This window comes from Oenanthe melanoleuca, chromosome 5 (genome assembly GCF_029582105.1).
Source record: "Oenanthe melanoleuca isolate GR-GAL-2019-014 chromosome 5, OMel1.0, whole genome shotgun sequence".
NCBI classification, from domain to species: Eukaryota; Metazoa; Chordata; class Aves; order Passeriformes; family Muscicapidae; genus Oenanthe; species Oenanthe melanoleuca.
Window position 1 is genome coordinate 50180610 of NC_079339.1, and position 27768 is coordinate 50208377.

At 34.2% G+C, this 27768-nt stretch overlaps 1 protein-coding gene across 2 annotated transcripts in view; it reads left to right on the forward strand.

The window, feature by feature from the left end:
* PPP2R5C (protein phosphatase 2 regulatory subunit B'gamma) overlaps positions 1-27624 on the forward strand; it is a 76459-nt gene extending 48835 nt beyond the window's left edge. For both annotated transcript variants that reach the window (XM_056493965.1, XM_056493966.1), the window contains 13 exons: positions 71-270; positions 5354-5464; positions 6084-6176; positions 6275-6405; positions 8947-9006; positions 10926-11034; positions 13148-13201; positions 14871-15041; positions 15588-15715; positions 17251-17352; positions 19208-19280; positions 21608-21724; positions 24702-27624. In XM_056493965.1, the coding sequence (XP_056349940.1) occupies positions 71-270; positions 5354-5464; positions 6084-6176; positions 6275-6405; positions 8947-9006; positions 10926-11034; positions 13148-13201; positions 14871-15041; positions 15588-15715; positions 17251-17352; positions 19208-19280; positions 21608-21724; positions 24702-24833 (1481 nt within the window). In that variant the 3' untranslated portion in view covers positions 24834-27624. The remainder of the gene's footprint in view (positions 1-70; positions 271-5353; positions 5465-6083; positions 6177-6274; positions 6406-8946; positions 9007-10925; positions 11035-13147; positions 13202-14870; positions 15042-15587; positions 15716-17250; positions 17353-19207; positions 19281-21607; positions 21725-24701) is intronic.
* The last annotated feature ends 144 nt before the right edge of the window (positions 27625-27768 follow it).

Genomic DNA, 27768 nt, shown 5'->3' on the forward strand with positions numbered 1-27768 from the left:
TAAAAATGGGGAGGGCAGTGAATCCACTACAGTATAATTTGAACATTATATAATTATTTTCACTTTTCAGATGTTCCTCCAGCGGATCAAGAAAAGCTTTTTATCCAGAAGTTACGACAATGTTGTGTACTTTTTGACTTTGTTTCTGATCCACTAAGTGACCTAAAGTGGAAGGAAGTAAAACGAGCAGCTTTAAGTGAAATGGTAGAATATATCACACACAATCGCAATGTGATTACGGAACCTATTTACCCTGAAGTAGTACATATGGTAAGTGATTTAACAGTGAGAACTTGCTGTTTTATAATTCAATGTTGCTTCTTCAGCTGTATCAAGTTATCTTAAGAAATTTTGCTGAAATCTTAAAAAAAGACCAACTATGTTTGCACGTCTGCAAAAGAATAACAGGGCTTTGAAATGTTATTGCCAGTGTTGATTTTTTATTTTTTGGAAGAGAAAAACTAGATGCATATATGAAGCAGAATTAGATGATGGTTTAGGTTGGTAAAAACGAAATCTTGTATTTATAAAAATAGGGAAGGAAGTTAAATACATACATACACATATATAAAACCGAAATTTTTTTAAAAAATGGAAGACTAGATTTAAGATCACATGTGCAAGCTTGACACTTGTAACCCTGTTCAGTACCAGAGACTGACTTTATTCTGTGTTCAGAGGTGAGAATGAGAGTCAGACTTTATTAAGTGCACAGGATGGCAGATGAGGTTTCTGCTGGAACAAGTTATGTGAACTATTCAGACCTGCGTTGTCCCTCCCTACTCACTATCCAAATCCTGGCTAGCTGGACTTAGATTATTTTTCTGTGGTATGCAAGTCCTCTCCCGAGTAGGAGACCGTGAAATTACAGCAGTCTTTAAGCTCTTTTTGTGGTGGTGACCAGACCCCAGTGGCTTGGAATAGCAGTTGAGTTGAAGTCTGTAGCTGTTGTCTGCAAAACTCTGAGAACAGGAAGTGTCTTTTGAAATTCCTAACGAATAAGCCTACAAGAAGCTCTTGGCTATGTGCAACAGGATGGTTTATAGGCTTTATAACTTAGGGTGAATTTTCTGTGGGTTGAGTGCTTCTTTAACATAAATGTGAACTTAGTCAAATTTAGTGGTCCTCCTGCAAATCAGAGACCTTGAAGCTTCTTCAGAGATTCTAAGGATTTATAGTATGTAGGATGTTGCTTATGATGAAGATTGTTATCTTAATCAGCAATAAGTGTTTACTGACACAGAAGTTATTTTCATGAGAACTTCTGAGTATATGAGGATTACACATAACTCTTAATGTCAAACATGTTCCCAGAGCATTGAGGATGGTTAATGAAGAGATGTGGGATCATGGCTTTTCCCATGTTTTTATAACTTATTTATATCTCTGGAGTTTTTTTTTTCTATTTGATTGCTTGTTTTAGAGTACTTGACACTGTTGAAAGGAGAGATATGAAAGAGAATAAGCTTGCTGAGACTTTATTTGGGTAAAGTGGAGTTCATGATGAGTTCTTAAATACCAGTGTCAGACATTGGTGCTTGCTCTGTGCAAGAATTTTTAACTGCCCATAGTTCATTGCTTGTGCTTTCTATGCCTGCATTATCTTCCTCCACCAAACAGTTATGGCTAGAATATGTTTTCCTAAGGAGAATGTATACTTTCTTTGCTTTCAGATGCACCCAGTAGTAACCAAGTCTGCACTTAGTCAGCTGAACAAATCTTGCAGCAGAATATGGCTGCTATCGTGGTTGCCAGTGTTTTGCTGGTAGCCTGCAGTGTAAGAAAATTCTTTTGGTGAATTTAAAATGCTTTTTGTGTGCAAAGGTCTAAAGGGTGTGGGTTTCCTTGCATGGGTTTTACTCAGCACTGTGAGAGACACTGTCAGTGAAGGCACCTGGACTGGTATTTTGAGGTTAAATTCAGATCGTTTTTTTTCCCTTTGGTCATTTGTTGAAACAATTGTACTCTTTCTCCAGTAGTGTTATGATTTTCCCTTTAGGCACGTATGTAATGTACGTTTGCTGGATTCTAAACATATATCTGAATTGATTGTGAGGATTTTAAGGAAAATAAATGTAATATCTTCATGTACTTTAAAGCTCTTTTAAGAAATATTGTTTAAGTTCTGTGCTGCCTCTGAATTATATTAGTAAGGAACAGAATTTTCAATAAAGTTATGAGGAACAAGAACTACGTTTGAGAATGGTTCTCAGTTTGGATAGTTTGTGGAGTTGGCAGGGAAATGGAGATTTTGCTATGCTCTTCTGCCAGACTTCACAGCTTGGAGGTTAAATGTTTGTGTATATACATGTGTATGTGCTATATATGTGTGTGTGTGTCCAAGTTCTGTTTGGTGTTATTAAATTATTATTATTTAGGCCAATCACTTGCAACAATGAATTTCACAGATTATCTGTTTACTAGAAATAAAATAATGTTTCCTTTTCCATACCTTCAAACATTCTTCCTCTCTGACAAAAGAAATATTTGCTTTACAGTTACATTCTTCTTTATTCTTTATAGTCTTACTGCTCATGTCATGTTGTCATGTCTATCCGGTATCCACCCCACCCTTCTTTCTTTCTCACTTCAAGTATCCTGGACTAAATTATAGTAAGATCTTTTCTTTAACCTATATATTCATCTAGTGGCTTAGCTAATAATTTAATTTTTTCAAAAGGTATGATAAATTAATTTCTAAAATGGATTTGATGTTCTGCGTTGAGAGTGGATTCAAGAGTATTATCCCTTTCTTCCTCAAAGAGCCATGTCCTTCAAAGTCATTTTCTATTTCTAAGCAAAAATGTGATGAAATAGGAAATGTTTTATTAACTGCTTGTTGTACAAGTTCCTAGTTAAGTATATAGTTAAGTACCTCTTCTCAAAACTATAAAATGTGTAGACTAATGTCTGAGTAAATTTTGTAAATATATGTGGTGTATTTAGGGTTTTGTGATGAAAAGCATCCATTACAGATTCTTACTTAGAAAATAATATATCCTTTTTCTTTAGCTTGGCTTTAGAAGAAATCAGGGCTTTATGAGAATATTCACTTGTGCGTTAGCACATAGGGTAGTACTACTGTTTTAAAAGTGACGCTATATATAGGGGCAGATCTAATTTTATTCAGCAACTGAAGTGGTTTTCAGTGCAACTTTTCATGCATTATTAAAACTACATACGCAGTTATACCCATGTGAGCTTGAGGCTTTGTTTATTTTTTGGTTGGTGTTCTTGTTTTTGAAGGGGCAGTGCAGTTGTGGTGTTTTCTGTCCTCTAGAGTAGGAGGGATTGCTGTGAATAGAAGTGTGCTGTTTGTTTCTCTATTAACTATAGGGCTGGCTTTCTTTATATGAGTACAGAAGGCACAGACTTTCAGTTTATGTGCCTCTTCATTCAGAGCTGTTCAGATCAAGCTTCACTCAGGCTGCTCAGCAGAAGGGAGGAGAAAATGTGTAATATCTCTCTGATGCCTACTTGCTTGAAAATATTCTCATATTGTATGAAATGGGCCACAAGAAAAGCAGGGTTCATGAGTGCCATTACAGAAAAGCCCCTGAACCGGTAAAAATGCAGGTTGTTTTCTTTCCCTTGTTTGTTCTACTATCCTCCCTATCCTCCTGTTATGTCCTTTGAAGTCAAGTGTTGTTAGTGCTGGCAGCACTAACAGGATTTTGGCAAACTATGCCAGTGTTCATAAAGACTCTAATTTCATAAGTTTGGGGGGCTCTTGTGGAATTTTGTTGGTGGGCGGAGGAGCTGGAGAGGGGAATGTTTTTCAGCTATGCTGTGTTTACTTAACTTCTGTGGGAAATTGGCCTTAGAGATCAGGCTTTGCAGATTGTGTCTTGTCTGTTTGGTCAAAAGACTGAGAAGTTAGAAAAAAGATAAGTCGTTTGATGGGTAAAGAACTCACTAATATTAATTCATTGTAAGTTTTCCTATATCTCAGTGGCTTAATAGACCAGAGAGTTTCAGGTTTGTGCTTTCAATACAAGATCCTGCAGGTTGATTTGAGTTTTGTATTCTCTTGGTCAAGGATATAAAATTCTAAACAGGTCACATCAGGGTTCACTTTTTCCATTTCTCATGGAAAAAAAAATACTCTCTAGGTTTTTAATCTTTCTATTTTCAAAAATACAGGGTACAGAACGTTGTTGCCAACACCTGACATGACCCAGATCTTATTTATAGTGAGAGCCTGAGACTTTAAGAATTCTTTAGACATGCTTATTCTTCCATTTGTTTAACAGCCCTAGCAAGTTTTAAATTTCCAGTCCAGTCTTCCTGGATTTGTTTTCTTAGAAGATCACCGATAGTTGCAAATCTTCATCATATTTTTTAAACAAAGGTCAGAAGTAGTTAATCACTTGATGTCTATGCTTTTTAAAAGGGGAACATAAAGATGTATCAGCTTTACTTTTAATTCTCTGCAGTAATAATCATTCTGACTTGTCAGGTGTATCAGACCTGTGTCTCAGTGCTTGACTGAATGAATATTATGCAGAAAAACAGCATTATATTCCTCATGGGAATATAGTGTAAGCCTTTCAGATTCAGCTGATGCAGTTTGATACTGCCTCCCACTGTCTGCTCAGCCATCTGCCACATGGGAGATGGCAGGACAGCACATACATATGCTCCTTGGCCCTTGTATGCAGACAAGCACTTGGAAATACTAAAATACGTGTGTATCAACAACTTGAGAAGTAGTTCATGTTTGTAGACTGGTCCACTTCTATGAGGATGGTAAATGTTTTTCAGGAGATTCAGAATTCAAATACTGTGTAAGGATTAGGGTGTGTAGCTCTCCCCCCTCAGTTCTCTGTAATGTCAGATATGGACATGGTTTAAGAGAAATGCCACTGGAGATGGTGGTGTTGTGGAATCCAGTTTTGAAGTGTTCCCGTATGTGTGCAGCCACTATGTAAAATGAAATTTTACAGAGAAGAATAAATGTGAGTTTTCTTTGGTTTGCATCTCTACTTCTGACTTACACTTTTGCAGGTTGCTGCAAGGCCTTATATAGTGTGTATATATAAGAACGATTCTGTAAACGTTTTACATACCTTTGCTTACATACATGTCTGTGTAGAGAGATCAGAGCAGGATCCTCATAAAACACATCCTGACGGTAGTTTTGTGCTTCAAAGAGTACCAGCTATGTGGAAAAGTATTCTCCAAATTAGAACTGTTTAAAGAAGCGTGAATGATCCTCACTGTTATAGCTTGTATTTTTGCAAATGTTAATTAAAATAGTTAATGTAAAGAATTCTTAGTCAAAACCACCTTGGGAGTCTTCTTTTCAGTCATTCAGTTGTTTCAGAGTTCTTAAATGCACATGTAATTTCAGTTTGCAGTTAATATGTTTCGAACATTACCACCATCTTCCAATCCAACGGGAGCAGAATTTGATCCAGAGGAAGATGAACCAACCTTAGAAGCTGCTTGGCCTCATCTACAGGTACTTCATGGAGCCTGAGACATCACAGCCTATAACAGAATTTTGACATAAAATTCATTGTTTATCTATTCTAAATTCTTTAGATTATGTGTTTATCTCAAATCAGTTACTTTCCTATGTAATTTTTAAAATGTGTTTCTTGAATTAAAACTGAAAATCTTTTTTAAAAATCAGTTGTTATAGGTTAAAGGCTCATTGTTTCTTGTGGTAGAGATGAAACTGCTGAGATTTTAAATGAGCTTCTATTTGTCACTATGAATGCTTTGATCTGGCTCTGGCACGGCTTTAGCTTTCGGAGGTACCATGACAAACAGTGAAGAACAGAGACTTCCTAGAACATGTACTTCTGGGCATGATAAATATTAGATTATTGTGTGTCATTTAAGTAAAGTGTAGTGATGGAGATCAGCACAATTTCTGCAGTTTAAAGAACCTCAAGTTCTTGTAATTTGTCAGGAGAGCAAGAGCAAAGCTTTACTGTGTGTTATATAGATAAATAGAACTAAAAACATTTTGCACTTCTGAGCAACTAATCAGCAATTTTAGTAGCGTGATCTTGTAAAGTGGTTCTTTTTCAGAAGACTAATATGTTGTTTTTTTTGTTGTTTGTTTTTTCCAGCTTGTTTATGAATTTTTCTTAAGGTTTTTAGAATCTCCAGATTTTCAACCCAATATAGCTAAGAAATATATTGATCAGAAGTTTGTATTACAGGTGAGGTAAAAAAAATTTTTTTTTTTTACTTCAAGCTCTAAATTATTTTTACAATGCATTAGATTCAGTTAAAGTGCATCTTTTTTCTTTCTTTTCAGCTTTTAGAGCTCTTTGACAGTGAAGATCCTCGTGAAAGAGATTTTCTTAAAACAACTCTTCACAGAATATATGGGAAATTCTTAGGCTTAAGAGCTTACATCCGGAAACAAATTAATAATATATTTTATAGGTATGTCAACATCTTTGTATTATGGTACATGTGATCAGGTATGCAGTTAAAGCACTCCAAGACACTGCTAGCAATATTCAAATTTCTTAGTATGTTTATACTCAATATTGCTACATCTAATAATAATTAATATCACTCTGGGAGATTTAAATCAGGGTGGTCTTGGCCATGGCATAAATCTGGTAGCTGAAATTTGAGTTAGTGTATGATTTAGTGGATGGTTTGGTATCTTTGTGGGAAGTTGCTTCTTCTTCTTTTTTTTGTTTTTTGGGATAGTAGTGTTTGTATTACACTTATGCCTTAATGAGGTGTAGTTCTTTATAATGCAGAAAATGGGCTGAAATTGAATGACTGAGAGATCTGTAATTTGCTTGAAAAGGAATATGTTTGCTGCCTCTTCTTTCCTCAGAATTGATGTGTGCAGTTGGCCTCTTGTGAAATATTTGTTTCTTGCCATAGAATGAACTGTGGTGTTATTACTGATACAAAAAAAAAATTGAGATGAAAAATTAATCCCCTGTATTAGCAAAGTCCTTGGAAGTGTGTTTTTACTGCTGTTTTGTCCAGGGTGAATGCGAGGTTGTAGTGCCTGTTTTAATTTTTTCTTTTTTATATTTTTGCTTTTCTACAAATAATAATATTGTATATCAGTTTTACGCTCCTTCCATCATGCTCCTTCTCTGCCACTATTTTCATCCAAAAATGAATGTGTGAACCTCTTTAAGACAGTAGCAAAAAGTTGCCAGACCCTCAGTGCTGTATCATGAATGGTACCTGGCAGTACCAGCTGTGGAGGGAGCTGAACTTCCCTGCCTGTGGCAACAACTGAGCCTTTGGAAGGGATACAGAGGGGCTACTTTAAAATAATTAGAGAGCCTGTACTGTCTTGCAGTCAACTGGAAGTTGACTTCGCAGGACAAGTGGAGAGCCAGTACATCCCAAGGAAAAAGTACAGGTGAATCTTAAAAATGCAGATTTTTTTTCCCCCATATTAATAAATTACCCATGAATTTTATTAAATTAAATCCGAAATGCATAATTTGGTCAAATATCTGAACCAGATGGTAAAACATCATCATAGCACATTATATGCACTTCTGAAAACTGTTTTAATTTGCCACTTCTTGCACTTCGCTTTCAGAGGTAGTGAAAGCAAAGTCTTCAAATACAGATAGTTCTGGTGCTAAGTTTTTGAAAGACTAAAAATGATCTGGTCTTGAGAATAACTTTGTATAGTTTGTGTAAGAGAGTTTTTAATCTGACATGTATATGAGAGATTATAGAATATGCACAGCTACGAAGTCAGAGAAAAAGAAAAGCCTACCACAAACTTAGAGAAGAGCTCACTTAGCTGTGTAATATTTAGGAGCTCGAAGTTTAAAAATTTTGCATCCATGTAAAATTGTAAACTGTAAATTGTAAACTGGTGCACTTGGGGATCACTGAGGAAGGAAGTTGTTCCAGCTTCTGTCTTGAGTTAGTGAATTGGGCTGTGTGAAATGATAAATTCTTAAAGTATGTGTACAACTTTAAAAACATTTCATTTTCATATACTTTTATCTTCAAATTGTCAGTTAATTACTGTGCTTACCTAAGAAATGTGTGGCCTTCATTCATCTTTTTGTTGTTGACCAGAATTACATTAATTCTTTCCCCATAGTGCATTAATCTATTATTTTTTTCCTGAAGTGAAATACTTTTCTAAAAAATTATTAAACTTGTACATACCTATTAATTAAATCCAAACCTTTTTGCATCAGTATGTTTAATTTTGCTTGGAATTGTTGTCCTGAATTATATGGAAGGGGTCTTTAAGAATTAAAAATTATCACTTCAAATATTCTGGATTAAAAGTAGTTGTTAATATGTCAGCCTATGACAAATTTCCAAATTAAAAAATGCTTTCAAATTAGTGGAATTATTTTCTCCTAAGTGTAAATTTTTTATAAGCCATGCATAGAACCTTGTCAGTAAATTTACACTTGGGTGAAGGAGGCTGGAAAGGTGACTGCCTAGTAAAATGCAGTGCACTGTCAAAAGAAGATTCAGGAAAATGTGACTTCCTTTGTTCATTAGAAGCCTTTTGTATGCACAGAGATCTGTAATGCCAAAAAGCTTTTTACATCCAGAAGTTGTAACTGTTTGAACACTTTGTGCTTGCATTTGCTATAGGAGGTTGAGTCATGGCATTTAATTATGCTAGATACTCTTGTGTTATTTTAATATTTAAAGTGTTATTTGCTGTGTTCAGTTTTGCATTATTAAAATGGCATAAAATATGAGTATTGGGAAAAGCTTGAGTGTAGGTTGCTTTGTTACATGTGGGAGAAAAGAGCGAGCTGGTGTGAAGGTTGAAAGCAGCTGGTTGTGCTAGTGATTTTTGTTTCCACAAAGTTTCTTTTCCACTATGTCTCTGCTTTCCTTTTAGTGAGTGACTAAAATATTTGGGGTCAAGGCTACCTGTAATGTTAGATGGGGATCTTGGTATTAGATTTGTATCTCTCTTCGGCAGTAACCCTATAAAATGTTTCTTTTATATAGGTTTATTTATGAAACAGAGCATCACAATGGCATAGCTGAATTACTGGAAATACTGGGAAGGTAAGTTGTAGGTTTTGTTTCATTAAACTCACTTGCTTTTGAGAGTATGCTTCAAAAATCAATGGGCTTTTCCGTAAGACTGTCAAAACAGAAAAAAATTTGAACCTTGTGGCAATGTTTTGGGATATGACAATTTTTGTAATCCTCTATTTTAGGTCTTATTTTCTGCTTAGGATCCTTGTAATTAGCATCAGTTGTAAAGCAACTACCAGTAAAATGTAGTGAATTGAAATTTATTAAAAATTTTTCACTGAATACGTAGTGGATAAACAAAGGAAGCACAGGTTATCAAACTTCAGAAATCTCATTTTGCTAACCTTATAATTTCTCAGACTTCAGTGATATATCTATAAGCCTTTGACACTAAATTTTTACAATTTAAAGCTGATAGCCTCATTGAAACTAGTGAGTTTTTTATTAACTGTTTTCTGTAATCTATGTGCAAGCTTTTGGCATTTTTTTATACATTGATACACTGCAAAAGCTCAGTTAGGATTACTTTATGGTATTTCCACATGAAAGTAACAGATCAGCAGGAGCAGGTTGCTCAGGGTTGTCTGGTCAGGCTTTATGTATCTCTTAGGATGAAGATCTCACAACCTTTCTGGGCAATGGGTTCCCATGTTTGACCACACTCACAATAAAAAGGATTTTTTTTCTTGTCTTTGAATTAAATATCCCATCCTTCTATTTGTCTCTTGTCCTTTTAATGCACATTGATAAGAAGAATCTGACTCTTCACACTATCCCTTCATGTATTTGTACACATGGCTGAGATCCTGCTGAGCCTTCGCTGCTTCAAACTAAACAGATTTTTCAGCCTCTCTGTGTGTGTCAGATGCTCCAGCCTCTTCATTGCACTTTACTGGACTCCATCCAGTATGTCTGCATCCTTGTCCTGGACACAAACACCAGATGTCTCACCAGGGCTGAGCAGAGGTGAAGGATCACTTAGCTCAGCTTACTGACAATGCTGTTTCTAATGCAGCCCAGAAGGCTGTTGAAATTAGAAAGATGTTTTTAAAACTTCCTAGGTCTACATGCCCGCTCAGAATAGTTCTTTAATTTTCAATTAAATGTTCAGTGCTTAAAGAAGTTACATATCCATCATTACTTCAACACACTACTATACTCTAGTAATGCTCATCAAAAATCATCATGAAAACTATAAAATTTAAGTATTAGAATATGGAGCTAAATCTTCCAAACTCTTATTGAGTCACCAGCTTTTTCATTCTTGGTTTTGTTAGGTTAGCTTTTTTAAGTATTGGAAATTTAAAAGTGATGTTGTTTTGGTTTGAGGATTTTTTATCCCCTGAGGCTTCCAAATGAAAATTTCTAGTAGCTCAATGAGGTTTCTCTGCTGTAACTGTTCTGTTTTAGTTATTTATCCAGTCCATTAAGAAGTTCCATTGAGCATGTTATTGACACAGAGCTTCTTGTTCTAGGAGTGTGGGTTTAGGTAAAGGTGTCATTGACCCAGTACTGAGCTACATCTGCACTCAGCTGTAACTGGAGTGTCTTGTGTTGGGATGCTGTTTGGTTGTACTCTAAGGCCTTGCAGAAATACTAATAGTTAAGTAGTCTGCTGTCCTGGATTACCTCTTCTGCATCCAGTCTCTGTTTCACTTGTTAATACCATGAATAAGCTGGGAGAGGTGTGTATTCAAAGCTTTGAAACAGTGAGTAGTTCATAGTGAAGGGTGAGGTCTGAGCTGTAGGTACAGTTGTGTGCAGCTTGGAAGAAGAATTTGAGACTTCTGAAAAACTTGGTTAAGGTATGGGCAGACATTGATTTGACAATTTTATTCATTTGTAAATGTTAGAAAACAAGCCCAAGAATTTTTGTATATCCTGTACATTAGTGCACAATTCTATATAATTACTGATCTTTCTTTTTAAATTTCTTTTCCTGGCAGCATAATTAATGGATTTGCCTTACCATTAAAAGAAGAGCACAAAATATTCCTATTGAAGGTTTTGTTACCATTGCACAAAGTGAAATCACTCAGTGTCTACCATCCACAGGTAAGTTTTGCTTGCTGTTCTTCATACTAGTGTTTAAGTAAGCTTGCTCGAAGATGTTGGGGGACTTGAGTAAGTCTCTGTGAATTCAGTTCTAAGCTCCAACACTTCCCTGCTAACCAGCCTGGGAGAAATTACTGAACACATATGCCTATAATACTTCACTTGTTGATAGAAAAATTTAAAAGAAAATGTGTATACAAGAATACCTTTTTTTTAAAGCACCATACTGTTTATAGATTAAACACATGTTTTAAACATGCTGGTTAATGTGAGAGTTGTTAGTATTTATCCACACAGGATTTTTTGTGTATCTTCTTGTCTGTAATGTTTAGACATTAAAAAATTGCAGAGAAGTATGGTTTTGAAAGTATGGTATGAATGTGATCTATAAACATTTTATTCTAAATTACATGGAGCAATTCAGCTGAATTCAGTTTGTTGGTGTTTTGAAAGGAATTGGGAATTTACTAGGACATCATTATTTCATTCAATAGATCCTTTTAGAAGTACACAGAGAAAAGGGGGCTTCTGAGTTGTATCTTTTAAACCATCTACATCTTTTCTGTGCTAAATTCAGTTCCATTCAGAATTTCTAGAGAGGAGCGAGAAATCATAGTGTAAGAGAAAGTACAGTATTGTTGTGATATGCTGAAATTTTCTGTGAGAGATTGTTACACAACTTTTGGGTTTGCAGTTTGAAAGTTCTATATTTACAATGTAGTTTGAGTACTCCTGAGTTCTAAGTACCATTTATTCAAATAAAATTACTAGCAGCTTGTACTTCTAAGAATACCTTTTCAGTAATTACAATTCTTTAGCAATGAGAGATTCTTATAAGCATTTGCTTTGGATCTTGTCATCAGTTGCTGTTGAAGTAATAGAATGAAATGCCTCCCATTTCAAAATTTTTTATTTTCTAATGCCAAGAACAAAACCTGTTGGAGTGTGAACAGCGAGACTTTGTATCTTAGCTAGAACAGGTATCTGTGATCACCAGCTTTTCTGCTGACCTGAGAGATACTGTTCTTTATCTGTTCCCCTTAAATCACAAACTAATTCTCCAAAACCTTCAGCTGACTTACATTGCTGTTCAGCACGTAAAAACAGGGTAATGACATAGAGATGTCTCTCTTACATGTCCTACTGAATGAAATGGAAAAGTATTTCAAGTGAGTTTAGTGTGTGGAGTAGACGCATAAAAATTCACACTGAAACAGTGGCAGTTAGAAGGATTTGCTGCTGAAGACATCTATGGAGAAAGTTTTTGTGTTAAATCAGATTTACTTTCAAATAGGAAAGAACAGCAGCTGCAGTAATCTCGGCACATTCCTCAAATTACCATGGGGCATTCCTGGTAGGAATAGGAATCATCAGAAAACGGAAAGTAATTGGGTCATCAGCTGAACTTCAGTAAATGTAGAGACTTTAGGAAGATGGTTAAACAGTCTGTGAGATGATTAGTGATCTCCCCACTTACTTTGGGATTGTTGGCCTACGGAGTGAAAGGGATGTAATATTCACTATTTAGGCACAGGTGGACAGTCTCATTCTCAGCATTGCAGTTGGTAAATACTGTAATTCAGCCTCAGGTTGCATCAGCTTGCACTGATAGGCATAGTTATCAATCGTAGTGATATATAAAAATCCCAAGATTTACAGGTTCAATGCACTTTTATCTAACTTAGGTTATGAAATAGAAAATGCTTATTAAATCAGCTTGGGATACCAAAATGTTAGTGAGTGGAAAGCACTCTAGAGGACAAGATTGTGATTTTTAAATCATATATTTGAAAAGATGAAGTGTGATGAAATGCAAAGTACTAGGTCTACAAAAAAAAAAAAAAAGAATCAAGTAATGTGTGTCTATATTGTAACACAGAAAAAGGTGATTGATGACAGACTTGCAAAGGTTGGAAAGAATTGCTAAAGCCTGTTTACCCTTCTGTTTAAGTTGTCTGCCAAATAGGTTTTTAAATTTTAAGTTTTTTAAATTACAGAAGAAACTTGTATTCTATTTGAAGCATTCAAAATTATTCTTGACTTATGCTTATGACTTCAAAATGTGTACAGTTTCATAGAGAGAATTAATAAAACACTTTTTCTTTTACTGTAGCTGGCATACTGTGTAGTTCAGTTTTTAGAAAAGGACAGCACACTTACAGAACCGGTAAGTTTATTCTTCTATTATTACATCTTTTGAACTATTAATATTATATTAATATACCTTACATCTGTAGGCTGTTTAAGGAAACTTGGGGAACAAAGTATTTATTTGTAATTGTTTATATTTGAGTCAAATATTTAACCATTTTGATCTATCAAATTCATTTTTTTTGAACAGTCATTCAGAATATCCAAAACTAATTAAAACAATACTAATAGTATAAGTCTTACCAAGAGACTAGATTTTATTCTGCTTATTTTATTCTGGCTGAGCAGATGGGAGATGGTGGATCCAGAAACAGTTTAGCCACAAATTAGCTTGCATGAACTGTGTTCTCTTGAGAGATGGATGTTATGACGGAACACAGATTTCTGACACACAACTACCTATTGGTGCAAGGCTTTTGAATCAGATCCTGTTCATGTCTATCTACCTACCTTGGACTTTGCACATGATTGCATAGATGAATAATTTTAGCTGTCCTCTGTAGTATCTAGTGGTTTGCTTCATTACACCCATTATCAAGTAGGTAAGAACTAATCTGTTTAATCAATTGGTCAATAAAACAGTTGCTGCTAACAAAAGTGCACATTCTTAGATCATGACCATTTCCATTGTAAAATGGAAACTGGATTTCTTGAAACAAGTTTAAGTATGCACCTGAGCAAGAGTTCCCTTCTAGCTGGAGCTTTTAAGATAGCTAATGTCAGACATTCTGTCATTTGTACTGTATTAGAGCTTGTTTTCTTAGCTTTCTTCCAGACATCAGATAGGATGTTGCATATTTTCTAGTAGAAATCTGAACTGCATATGCAACCAAGTTTGTTTCCTTTTTTCATCCCAAATTGGTATGTGATTACAACTTTCTTTAGAAACTTAATATACACATCAACAAATTACTAAGTTCCTCTTCAAAAGATCCTGGTCCTTTCAAATTTAAATGCTTTGCTTCCCCTTACAATTATCACATGAAACATTTTGACATCTTAAGTATGTCTGCTTTCATGATTAGATAATATATATATGAAAGAAGCACTTACTTCTCAGAGTTGTCTTGTCAGTGATGATATTAAGTATTACTTATAGCTTTTATATTTAGAAATCATAGAGTCACAGAATGGTGTTTTGAGTATTCATGGTTTGCTAGGTAAATAATTTATTAATCATGAAGAAAATTAAGACTAAAGTTATAGTAAGATAGTCAAATCAAAGGTTAAGAGCAACATACCTAGAGTAGTTGGTCACCTGTCAATTCAGGCATAAATACTTTGTAGAAATATATTGATAGAACTTAATTGCTTGAGTTTTGGATTACACCCCCAGGAAGGTAGAGATTTAAAGCTGCTGTCACTTAAGTGGCAGGTAATTTTCCTGATAAGGTAGTAGTGCATCTGCACTTTGATCATATTAAGTTAGATGTTCGATTTTCTCTCTAGTATTTTGATTATTATTTTTTAACATGTCTTTTAGAAGTATAACTTTATATTCTAAAGTAGTGAGTTTAGACCTAGTTAATCTGTGACACTGAACCATGTCTGATCACTACTGTTACATGGGACAAGAGATCAAAAATTTTGTGTTCTTCTTAAAATACCAGACTTATTAATACATTATAATTCCGTTCAAGGTAAAGTGAAAATATAATGAAATTTTTTTGTCTTTGTCTCTACAGGTGGTAATGGCACTGCTGAAATACTGGCCAAAGACTCACAGTCCAAAAGAAGTAATGTTTTTAAATGAACTAGAAGAAATTTTAGATGTTATTGAACCATCTGAATTTGTTAAAGTTATGGAACCTCTCTTCAGGCAGCTAGCCAAATGTGTGTCCAGTCCACACTTTCAGGTCTGTATTTACTGCACGTATAGTGTTATCAAAATTTTTATAAAGCAGACTTGTATTATTCACCATAATGAATTTTATTCGTTGAAAAGAAGTTTTCAATTCTGTGTCAAATTGTACGGATCCAACATTAGTTTTACTGTTTCTTTTCAAGAGTGCAATATGTGCATTCATATTGGGTGATTTACTTCAGTGTTATGCTTAACATAAAAAAGCTGAAAAACCCTGTTTTCAGAAGTACCTGAACCCTTTCAGTAGAGTGTTTGCATTTCATTACTTGTAGTGCGAATTCTACAAATACTTGTCCTTTTGGAAAGTATTTCTTTGCTTGAACTTCTGAGTTCATGGGTTTATATTGAATCATGTCCCTAGCAAAGAACAAAGCAGTTTTTCCATCTCTCTTTCCATCAGCTCCATGACTCTCATTAGCACTAAAAAATCCAAGTCTGAGTTGCAACTTTTCTTACCTTTCCCTTATATTTGTCAAATGTTACAATTATTTGCTCTGTTAGAGATTGAAGAAGTGTTCCTTTTCTCATGTCGTCTTAGGTTGCGGAGCGAGCATTATACTACTGGAATAATGAATATATTATGAGTTTAATTAGTGATAATGCAGCAAAGATTTTACCCATCATGTTTCCATCCTTGTACCGGAATTCAAAGACGCATTGGAATAAGTAAGAAACACTTGTACAAATTTCTGCTACTTCTCTTATGTGTAGCTCTAGGTTTAAAAGTTCAGATCTGTGAGTTGCTACTTTAACAGTATGTTGAGCTGTTTTTTCTATGACATTGAACTTGCTGGATAAAGAGACTATTGTTGTCAATTTTTAGGAAGTATTAAGAACTGTGGAAGATAGTTTTTTCTTTTTTACTTACACAGGAAAGTGTTTTAATGCATCTAATCCATGATACTCTTCTACAAATATGGAGCAAATTTGGCATTGATCTGTAGTTCAGATACTTTAAAGACTGACTTTGATTTCTGATCACCAGCCTATTTGCTGATTTGCATTTCTTCTGCATTCTAATGAAATATCTTGTAGATCAGATCATTTTCCCCCTTCTTTTCATTTTCTTTTTGTTGGTTGCTTTTTTTCTTCTTTCTCCACTGATTGTTTTCACTTTTTTCTGCACAATAACGTAGTACATACGCATGAAAACAGTCCTGGTCAGCTCCCTTCTGCAGCTGTTCCATTGTAAAGTACCTCTTTGTTTGAGCTATTGTGCAACTGCTGGGATGGTGACAGTATCCCAGTCTGGCTCTAGCTGTGAATTGAGGACTGCTGATGGGCTGGTCAAGAATGAGTAATCAGTCTGCAATTAAACACTGGAAAAGAAATGGAAAATAAAGTGATGTTAAAGTGGTTGCTTACTGTCGCTGGGTGCAAGCAGTAACAAATAATGTACTCATTAATAAAATTCCAATTCAGTGATGCAATTGTACATAGTAAATGTGGGTTGCAGTTGGTTGTTTTTTTCTGACTTTCAAGGTCATGCATTCATATTATTCTGAGCAAAAGTCATGCTACCCAGTACAGCTGCACTCTTACTTGTCACTCCATATACAATACAAAGTAATCATTTAACGGATTGCTTTTTGAGCAGCAGTACATTATAGCCTGGAACTGTAAATTAGTCGGTAAAAGTGCTTCATAAAGCAGATTGGTTTTCTGTAATTTTGGTGATATTTTCAACTTTACTTTCCTAATGAAGAGTTCTGGCATAATTGTGTTGAAGTGAGTGTTGTTGCTGTGTGGCAGTTTTCAAAAGGAATGTGGTTTTTTTTACACTCCTTTTAATCACTAACTCTTTTTTTCTTTAATTTATCAGTTGCCAGTAAGTTACATCAAGATCTTTAATGTCATACTGTATTTTCTCTAATAACACTTATGGGATTAGTATTAGCTACTAAATTTCACAACTAGCCCTGTATTGATACACATAGTATTAAGAGTGAAGTTCAAACATCAGAATTTTAAGTGATGGATAGTACTACAGAGTAAGAAAACTGTATTCAAAGTTGGTGATTTTAGTACATGTGTTAGACCTCTTGTGGGTAAATTGAAACTTCCACTAATTAATTTTGTTTCCACATATTCTGAAATGATGTAATTTTCCAGTTATGTAGGCTATTGGCTACTGTTGACCAGAAAAAGTAGATTTCAAAGTTTAAAGTACTCTGAGTTTCAACCAGAAGTTTTACTTATAGGACAATACATGGCTTGATATACAATGCTCTGAAACTCTTCATGGAGATGAACCAAAAACTGTTCGATGACTGCACACAGCAATTTAAAGCAGAAAAACTGAAGTAAGTTTTCATGTCAGTGTGTCTGTCTGTTCTTGAGTAATTTGTTCAGAGTGCTTTAGCTCTGAAAAACCACTGTGTCATTAGTGGAAAGTTGCCCATTTGATTCCAGTACAGCAGTCTCAAAGTTGACTTGCTGAATCTTCTTGTTATATGTGAACTGTAGATCTTCTTAACAATAGGGTGTGTCATGTAGGCTTAGACCTAATACTTCTGGGGTCACCATCTTCCTAAAAATTAAGTTTTTGAGAGGAACACTGCTAATGGTGGAGCCCAGTGTAGTGGATCTGTTAAACAGTTTACTTTACATCCTGTGTTTATTTTTGCATGCTTTATTTACCCAGTGTTATAACCTTTCATGTTGTCACTCAGTTTGTCCCAAAATACTTTCTCGGTATTTTTCAGCATTGCATTGTGTATTAGCATAGCTTCGTATTATTATAAAAGTTACCTGAAATCAAGTTGTTATTCTACTGTAGTGCAGGTCTCTAGTACAGATTTTATTTGATGGAAGAATCCTGCTAAAATGCAGTAGAGAACTTAGAAGTATTAATGGTTTCAGTCTCATTTTAGGGGCTGAAAGCAGATAGTGGATATTGAAAATACCTGGATTTGAATTTTATTTTAAATTCAAAGTAAACAGGGATTCTTTCAAGTAATGGTACAGGTTAGACTACTTTTTTAAACTAATATCCTGGAGATAGTACAGATTCTCAATGTAGATTGGTGTGTCCAAGTCTTGAAGTTCCTTATTAGAATTCAAGAAGAAATGAGCTTGTACTGTAAAAAATTCTTAAGGTGTGTGTATTTATAGATGACAAAATATGAGCACTGACTCTTCAAAAAAAGATTGTAATTCTCTTTTGCCTGATTTTCAAGTAAGTGGAACCTCTTTTAAATGAGAAATCAAATCTTATCTTCTGTGATTTTTAGGTGGTGTTCTGAGTGTGAACTAAAGCAGAGTGCTGAGCAATGAGCTAGCAATACAAAACCAAAATAAAAAATCTCCCACTACGTAAGAACTGAAAAGGGGGATGGTTAAAGGGTTCTTGCCTCCCACCTTGAATTAACTTAATTGAGAGCTGGAGGCAAATTGTGTATGTGCTTGGATATAACTTTTTTCTTCCATTTTTTTCTTGACATTTGCATTATCTGCTCTGTGCATTGAGAGCACTTTTAGCACTCTTAGTTCAAAATTGTTCTAATTTCAAGCCTTCAGCCTTCAAAGACAGGTGATCATTCTAGTGTCTGCAAGAAAATGTTTATTTTTAAGAAAGAAAGGAAAAAAAACTCCTAGATTTTACATTGTAAAATTGCCTTAGGCATAGGGAAACAAACTTTTTCTACTTTCTTTAAAAAAGCATTTATGCCATCCTTCTACTTGGGCTTGCTACTCCCTAGAATGAGCATGGTTTTGTTGGGTACTTCTCTGTTAGAGTTCAGTTCAAAATGTCTCTGGTGCCTTTCCCTTTAACCTATTACCTGAAGCCATTGTGTTGACAAGTGAAAATCTCTGCCCTTTTCATGATCAGTTATTGAATTCTTATTTACCAGTATAGAATTCTAATATTATCAATAAAACTTACATGCTTTCAGCCTAGATGAAAACTACTTTCTGTTTTAATTTTCACTTTTAACAATATACATGTACTAAAGATAAATTGGCATCAGCCAATTTGTTGCTTTCATGAAAAAATCTTGAGGTTTTTCCTGTTTAATGTTGGTATGAAATTGTGGGGTATTGATATGATGCAAATTATCTTGTCAACAGTGGTGTTTTGGGCAGTAGACTCAGACAGGTATAGCTAAATAATTTATTTTGTTGAGTTCTTTTACTTCTGTATGATTTTTTTTTCAGAGAGAAGCTAAAACTGAAGGAACGGGAAGAAGCATGGGTTAAAATAGAAAATCTAGCCAAATCAAATCCCCAGGTATTTAGAAAAGATTAACATGATCATGTTTAAATACTCTAATTCTGTTAAATATCAGTGGGGAAAACAGGTCTGACTGATCATGGAAATAAAGGAATTTCACCAACTGTATTATGAAAGATACACAATAAAAGTACTTTTCAAACTTGTAACCTTTCTCTTGTGCAAGTAATTATTTTTTTAAAAAAAGGTTTCTGAAAAGTATGATATGAAGTACCTTTTCCTTTCCTTATAATAGGACTTATACCATATTGCGGTTTGAAAAGTTATTGTGCAAAATTATGGAAAAATATAGAGAGGCCATAATTGGTTTCTCTTGAAAAGCTGTTTTGCAAACAATGCATTACAAAAGAGATCTTGCTGTGAACTGCGAGTTTTGACTGGTCAGTTTTCCTTTGTGTCAAATGGATTAAAGTTATATTGTATGTTCTTGTCTGATGCATTTGTTCTCATACTTGAACTGGGCCAGTCTGCTGCTGAACCTGCTCCTCAGGCCTTTCCTAAAGGGAAACATCCTGTCCAGCATTATTTGATATGACTCAAATTATGATAAACAAACAAAGGTCCTTTAGAGTATTCATTGTATTTTGAAATTATGGGAGAAGGAAATGGTTTGGCTTGGGTTCCTCACCCTCACCCCCCTCATTTGCTTGGAGATTGCTGCCAGTTTTCTTTTATCTCAATCATACAGTTTTCTGGTATGAACAAAAAACCTCCAAGCATTTTAATTGCTTTGCAGCCAGATTTCTATTATACTGTAGCAAGAAACCTAATGTATTGTGCATTTCCAACACCATCTAGCTGAGTTTAAAGTGGTGAGAGAGGGAGAAATGGTACTCTGTAAACAGAAGTGGGACACTTTCTGATCTCAGTGCTATTCTAAAACAGAAAGTATGAAGTAATCTCTTTTTCTAAGAAGAGGAAATTTGTAGATGTTTTTTTCCTCTTAGGTCATTTGTCAGGAAACAATTACTAAACTGCTTGAGTAAAATCTATTAAAATTAATAAAATGCTGGTTGACAACAGATCAATCAAATGAATCAAAAAGGACTATTCATATGAATGCAATAATTGACTTTGAGTAGCAAAACATTTGTCCTAATGACATAAGTCATACAAAAGTCTTGCTTGAAGAGTTCTTCATATACATGGTCATTTACTATCACAAATTATGAGCTATTACATGTTTGCTATATAAGTGGATTGAGTTGTAGAAAAATTCAGAGTTCTACAGTATCAATTTCCTTTTCTTTCCAAGGAGCTTTTTGTAAATACATTTTCTGATACTGGTTAACACCACCTGTATACAATATGTTCTGCATAGTCTGTCTGCTTGAAGAAAGCTAATATTTGAAAGAAATTTAAAATAAAAATTACTGAATGCTCTACTGAATTGACATAAGAATATAAATGCATGTAATGCTTTAGATAATGGATTTTTAGGAGTTTCTTTTTTCCTGGAATGTCTGTTAACTTCTTAGTTTGTCCTATGACTGATGAGTCTTGTTCCTATGACTGATGAGTCTTGTTCAGAGCTGTTCCTGATTCTGCAAGACAGAAAATTACAAATTAAGATTTTACATCATTATAATTATATTTGGTAAATCCTTGCTGTTAGGGTTTTAAAAGACTTTTTCTCAACTGCATTAAGTTATTTGTACACTCAGATACCAGAATATTTATGAGGAAAAACTGATGAAAAAGTCTGTGTGTGCATGTAAATTCTGAATTCAAAACAATATACACGTCATCTGAATTAAAATAAGATCTGATGTATTGAGATCACTGGACAACCGAGATTTTTGGTTTTTAAAATTCCTATAAGACTTTTATAATTGTTTTACTTTTCAAAGACAGAAAAGTTTAATATTTTGGTTTGAAATTATATTAAATGTATATTAGGTATATTTGGTCTTTTAACAGTGTATTTTTTCTTCCAACACAAAACTGCACCAGCAAATAAAATGATTGTGTTTGGATTACTACATTGCTCACAGAGCACTTGACTATGCATTAATAAGGTTTCAGATAACTGATTGCCAAAGTAGACATGCAATACTGACAAAATCTGAGTATTTTAAAATTGAGTCTAAGATAATCAAACCATCTTTTTTTTAAATGCTGACTGCATTTTTCAGCAGGTTATTTCTGCCAAGTGTGAAAGTATTGGAGTTCCATTCTGAAATCTATTACTTAGTCCCTGGAAGCATAAAATACTGAAGTTAATCTCAAATAACTAGTCATATCGTTCAAATGCTCAAATACACTCCTAGTATTTAGTTATTGCAACTAAGAATGATTTTTTTTAACATTTTGCATTTTATTAGTACCCAACATACAGCGACACGAGTTTGCTGAACAGTCCTGTTGCAATGGAAACAGATGGGCCTTTAATTGAAGATTTGCAGACGCTGAAAAAGACAGTGAAAGAAGAGGCTTGTCAGGTAAAGCCTTGTGAAGATGGCAAAGTATTCCAGTTTATGAGTTAATTTCCTAAAGTAACTGATAATCATAACTTGGCTTGTATTTTCAGCCCAGTAACCATTTGTTCTATAATAATACACTTCATCAGGGCTGCTACTTTAAAGTAATAATGTAGCAGCCAGAAACAGTGTTATATTTCTAATGCCTGTGAATCTGCTGTGTTGTCTCTTTTAAGATTTCTTCTTCTTAGAAATTTTGTTTTTATTTTTACTTAGGAATAGCTTTTTTGTGTCATTATGAGAGCAATGATTGTGCTTTTAGTATGAGAGCTATAGCTAAAACCTATGACATCATGTTCTAGTCTCTTCTCTATATAACGGTTTTGATTTTTCATAAGAAAAGCTTGTCAGCACTAGAATCTAACTAAATTTTATACATTTTAGTTTGTTATTCAGAGCCTTCATAGTGGTAAAGCTCTTGTGTTTTAAAAAATATGTAAAGTGTGTGTTTTGCCATTCATGGGTCTTCTTCCTCAGTCCACCATCTGTCAGGTTCCATTATCCACTGCTGGGTGAAGACTCTCAAGATCATTTTCGTCTTTTTTGGCTTTAGTTAATGCTCAGTAATATTCATGACTTTTTAATTTGACATCAGTTAAGTGGCATTATAATACCAATGTTGAAACTAGAGATTTCAATTTGGAGCTGGTGGAAAATGAAGAGATGCCAGGTAATATTGCAGCATCGCTAAGATTTCTGGAAGGAATATGTACTATATAGTACTATAAATCTCTCTTAAACCAGCAAAGTCAAAACTGGAGAAATGGACCCAGAAAAAACAGTTGAGTTTGGAGATAAAGTCTGTTAATTTGAACCAATGTATCTTTAAATTAAACCTTAGTGTATAAGACAATTAATAAAAATAAGCATGTGGTCAGCCTAAGCTCCTAAATTACTGTGTAAAAATTCTACTGTCATTATCCTGCAATATTATATTTTACTTATTATTTGTTACATGGCATTTTGGGTGAAGGTTGGAATTAAAAGAAATGCTGCAATACCTCTAAGGCACACTCAGGGATTGCTGTTACTTAAACACTTGCATATGTCCCTGTGCATTACATGTAAATCTTGGTGGCTGAATTACATCCCTTTCCAGGGCAATGAATTCCTGAATGGGAATGATGGATAGAGCTAGTCAGTGAGGAGCACCAGGTTGAATAAAGTTTCTAAACCTCTGCTTTTCTTCATACCTTGGATAGCTTAGCCTACATGAGGGAGAAAGGGGCCTCCTTTTACTTGCTTCTGAGCGTAGAACCAGTTCTAGTGGAGAAAGGTGGATATAAAATTATTTAGAAAAAAATGAGTACTGCATAATTTTAGAGTTGTGTTGATCATAGGGTCCATCTTTGTGCTATTTCCTAACGCTTTACAAAATATTTTCTCAGGGTTTATGAGACTGTCGTTCACTTTCTATCCTGACCAGAGAGCATTAAAATTCTTGCTTCCTAAGTCTGAGTGCTGCAACATCAGTTCTAAAAGAAAAGCAGCCAGAGTAGAATTCTGTGCTCATAATTGGGACAAGACATTAAGAACAAAAATTCCCAGTCCCAGCTGCTGGAAGAGTTTGAGGATTTGGGCCATTATTATACAATATAAAATGCAGAAACATTAATGTCAGCCCAGGCTAAAACAAAGGACTCTCATCTAGGTCTTACATTCTTTTCTACAAAGAATTCAACCATGAGGTATAAAGTTTGGCCTATATACAGCTTCATTGGTAGCATTCCAGCTGGAAAACTACTGCATCATATCCTTATTGAATGAGCTTGATTTGCCACCACCCATGATTTTAAGGAAGGGTGGGGACGTACAAAATGAAACTAATGGAAAATAAACTGTAAACAAAATTCTGAAACTTGGGTTGGACCTGCTGAAACATTCCTCATCTGTCTTTCCAAGTGCATGCTTTCTTCCCTTTCCTTGCTCACAAAGTGTGCAAGAAGTGAGATGACTAAAAGATAATAAGCCAAATTTTCAAAGAGAAAGATCCTGTCCTAACAGAGCTAATAGAATGCTTTAAATCAGGAATTCTTATTATTAGAAAAAACTAAGCCTGCAAGAGGATGGATAAGTTTGGATCATCAGGCAGGAAAAGATTTGATTAAGGATTAGATTATTGCAGAAAGCAGTCTAGGTAGCATTTGTGCATCAGTATTTGAGAGGACACTAGACAGACAATTATATATCCTTTGCTAAGTACCATCAGCAGTTGGTGTTAAAACAAGAGCTACTACAGATACCAGTTGGAAAAAAAAAAGACAGTCAAAAGGACAGCTTTTTTTCTTAACTTAAACTTCAGAAATGAGAAACTACGTAAAGGTCTATATAGTTTCAGTGAAGCTCAGATTTATGCCAGAGGCTGACAATATAGCAGAATGTCCCTACTGAAGAGGTGATTGACTGAGGAAGGTAGATCACTAATTTTTTTCTGTATGAGACTTATGTGAACATTTTTAGTGAATGCTCTGACACAATAAAATTGGACCACTGTGACTCACTAACTTTGGACATGCCAATAAATAAATAGTTGAGTAAAAGCCAGGCAGGTTTTTTTTGTAAGGACTTGTTTATAGAAAAAAAAATAAGCAAAATTAAAGTAGGTGAGACAGACATGGGAACTATATAATGACACCATTATAAAGTTAAAGGTGCTTTGTTAGGAATATTGTCTGGTTTTGAGAGAGCATTGGTAAAATGGTAATGTTGTCATGATTGTTAATAGCTTAGAATTTCATAGTTGTTTCTAGTTTTCCTCTTAGCAAAAAAATTGGTTTTAATACTTGAAACTCCATAGCCGGTAAAGAGGAGAATGTATAACTTCTTTCCAGATGTTTTTTATTTCTTTTCCTATGAATATACTGATGTGTAAGAAGCACTCTTAAGTAATGTTTAGTAATTAGTATGTTTGGCTAACTTTGTTCTATTTCTATTTCAGGCACAAAAAGATCAGAAAAAAGATCGTCCTCTTGTGCGACGCAAGTCAGAACTGCCTCAGGATATCTATACCATGAAAGCCTTGGAATCACATTGCAGAGCTGATGAATTAATATCACATGATGGGCATTAAACTATTACAGTAAAATAATATTTTGGAGGAAAAGTTGTTTTTTTTTCTGGACTCAGTTCTACAGTAGAACTTAATTTTTTGTGCCATACCAATCAGTTACACAAAGAAAAATCTTTCTTCAACCCATTTCTGTAGGCAATAACTTAATAGAGTATGCAGCTCAAGATTAGTAGTTCAAACAATGGTAAATTAACCAGTTCCATTTGCAGAATATTGGGTTGACTATAATCAAGTGGACACAATTTCCTGGAGGTGTTGTCATGGTACCAACTAGCTAATAACATGCAGTTTTTATAGTTGTATTTGAGAAAAACATTCTATAAAATCTTTCCACCTAAATAAGTGAATGACCAATAGTTGGTACTAATGATAAATGTGTGTTTTCAAAAGTAAAATTATTTCAAATATAATTATTAAACTTTTTCTAGGACTTCTCAGCTTTATAGTTGTTTCAACATTATTGCTGTCTTGTTATATACCAGCCATTTTGAAAGTACAATTATTCTTTCTTATTATAAAACATGGCTTACAAACTGGTAACATTCATGACAATCCTCAGTCATCATTCCTTTCTAAGAATTCTGTAAATTAATTTCTCTTTTACTTAGGGTAAAGATATATATATATCTATATATACCACATCCTAATACTTTATGTAGATTTAAAGCCATATCTTCCAGTCTAGTGTATAATATGGCACCAGTATTCCAGATACGAACTGGTAGAAGAATTTTTCCTAAAATGAAAATTTGTTTACTATGACTGGGAATAGACTAAATATAAAATTTAATTTTAAGTTTTTTCAAGTCAGTAAAATAACTCTTTCACTGTTTTCTCCCTTATCTGAGCTTTTAATACTCAGCATTTTTCTTGGGCTCTAGGAGTTCAATATTCTGTGGCAGATACTATGTGTGATTTCAGTTGCATCAGTTTTTATCTGAAAGATGAACACAACATCGTAAGCTTATTAAAATTGAAAAGAAAAAAAAAAAAAAAGCCAGACTCTTAAATTCCATTCTGCTTCTTTTTTAAATGAGTCTAAGAGCTGGGGAGATAGTGACCATAATTTTACCGTGAAAATATTTTTGTTGTTGTTGTAAAGAGCACATGTGCTGCAAATACACCTCACAAGTGAACTGAAAATGCATCTGAGTTGCTGATGATCTTCAAATGCTGCTATATATTCCACAAGATTACTTGCATGTAATGAGCTTTTTGTTGTAGATGGAAAAGCACGGGAGGAAAATCTCTTTAAAAATATAGTGCTTTGTCTTCAATATTTGATTTCTCTCAGGGTGGCCAGTATTTTGACTTACTTATCCTGCTTACAAGCTGTTTGAAATGTGTTCTGCTATTCTAAATGGGTGATTAGTTTCTTTTGTCTCTGGCAGTAACATGATATAACTTAATGTTTAATGTCTTGATGCATAAAGAGATAAAAAATGTGGCTTCTTTAAAAATAGATTTGTTTTACTTTTTAAGGAAGTATAACATCTCCTGCATCCATAAAAAAAAATATTGCTCAAAGCAGACATTCATAGTAACCTTGTGCAGATGTAGTGCCTGCTGTTTGTTGGTTGCATTTAACATTCAATTTCCAATATTTGTTACATTGTCTATTGGAAGAAAATTGTGAGTGGTAAATATTGGCTTACAACAACTAAATTTAAAGACCAACCCAACCTTTAAGTGGAATGTCCACTGTGTCTGAAAACATTTCCTGTAAAACTTGAAAAAGAAAATGCTTTACCATTAGGATAAATTATATGAAAACAGTTTAAAGATGCCTTCTACTTTTGAGGGAAAAGGGTGCTTTTTTAATTGTGTAAAGCAACGTCTATGTATTTTGATATACCATTGTTTGAACTTCCATCTTTAGCTGGTAGATTATCAGTTACCTTTGATTTTTGGGTGTTCAGTATGTCTGTGCAAGAGATTGCTGAAAGGAATTATTCTTATGTTATCCAAGGGGGGGGGAACCCCACTGTATATCAGTGTTTGATTGATTGTGTGATACTCAATGTATAAGAACATCTTTCACTGTCTAGATTTTATTTTTATTCTTTATTGAAGATAAACACTCACCAAAAAGGGAAGCATTTTGGTAATTTAGATGCTTCAAGTTCTCTTTAAAGGCATATTTGAAATTTTGGGCCACTGAACATTTGCTTAGGCAATATTCCAAAATCTTACCACCACTAATGGTTTAGCATGTTTGTTATCAATATTTATATATTTCGTATAATCTTGTACTAAACAATTCTAAAACTAATACATCCAAAATAAAAAGAAAAATTAAAGTAGAATTTTGGTGACTGTTGTTCTTCATAAAGTTCTGTCTGATACCTTCCCCCATTTTCCAAAATTACACCTGTACATCAGGAATGTCAAAAGTAATATTACAAGTGTCTTTTTAGTGTGGCTTTAGTATGGCTTCATTTTAATATTGTACATACATTGTACCTTGTTTTATGGTAATAAGTAATAAAAATGTAGACTTCATATTTTGTACAGAATTGTCCTATGTACAGAATAAAAAGTTCCTAGAAACAGCAAAAATAGGTAAGTGGCACAATTATTTTTCATTAGACAATATCTGTAACATTATACGTTAGTGGAATGTTAAGTTCAAATGTACCTACATATTTTTTAACATTTTGTAATTCAATTTTTTGTTCTGGCATTGTTTCTGAAGAACTTCATACACCTGCCATTTAATATGCTTTTATCTAATTTTAAAACTTAAAAAAAAGGTGTATTATATGGACAAATAAAGAACATGTGAATTTTACTTGCTCATCATGAAATTAAGTTTAACACAAGGTATTTGGGGCTGTACTCAGATTATCACTGCTAGCAGAATTCATCTGTACAAATTAAATTCATACATTTCACAAAAGCAAAGAAAAATTATGGAAAGGCTATTAGATTAAAA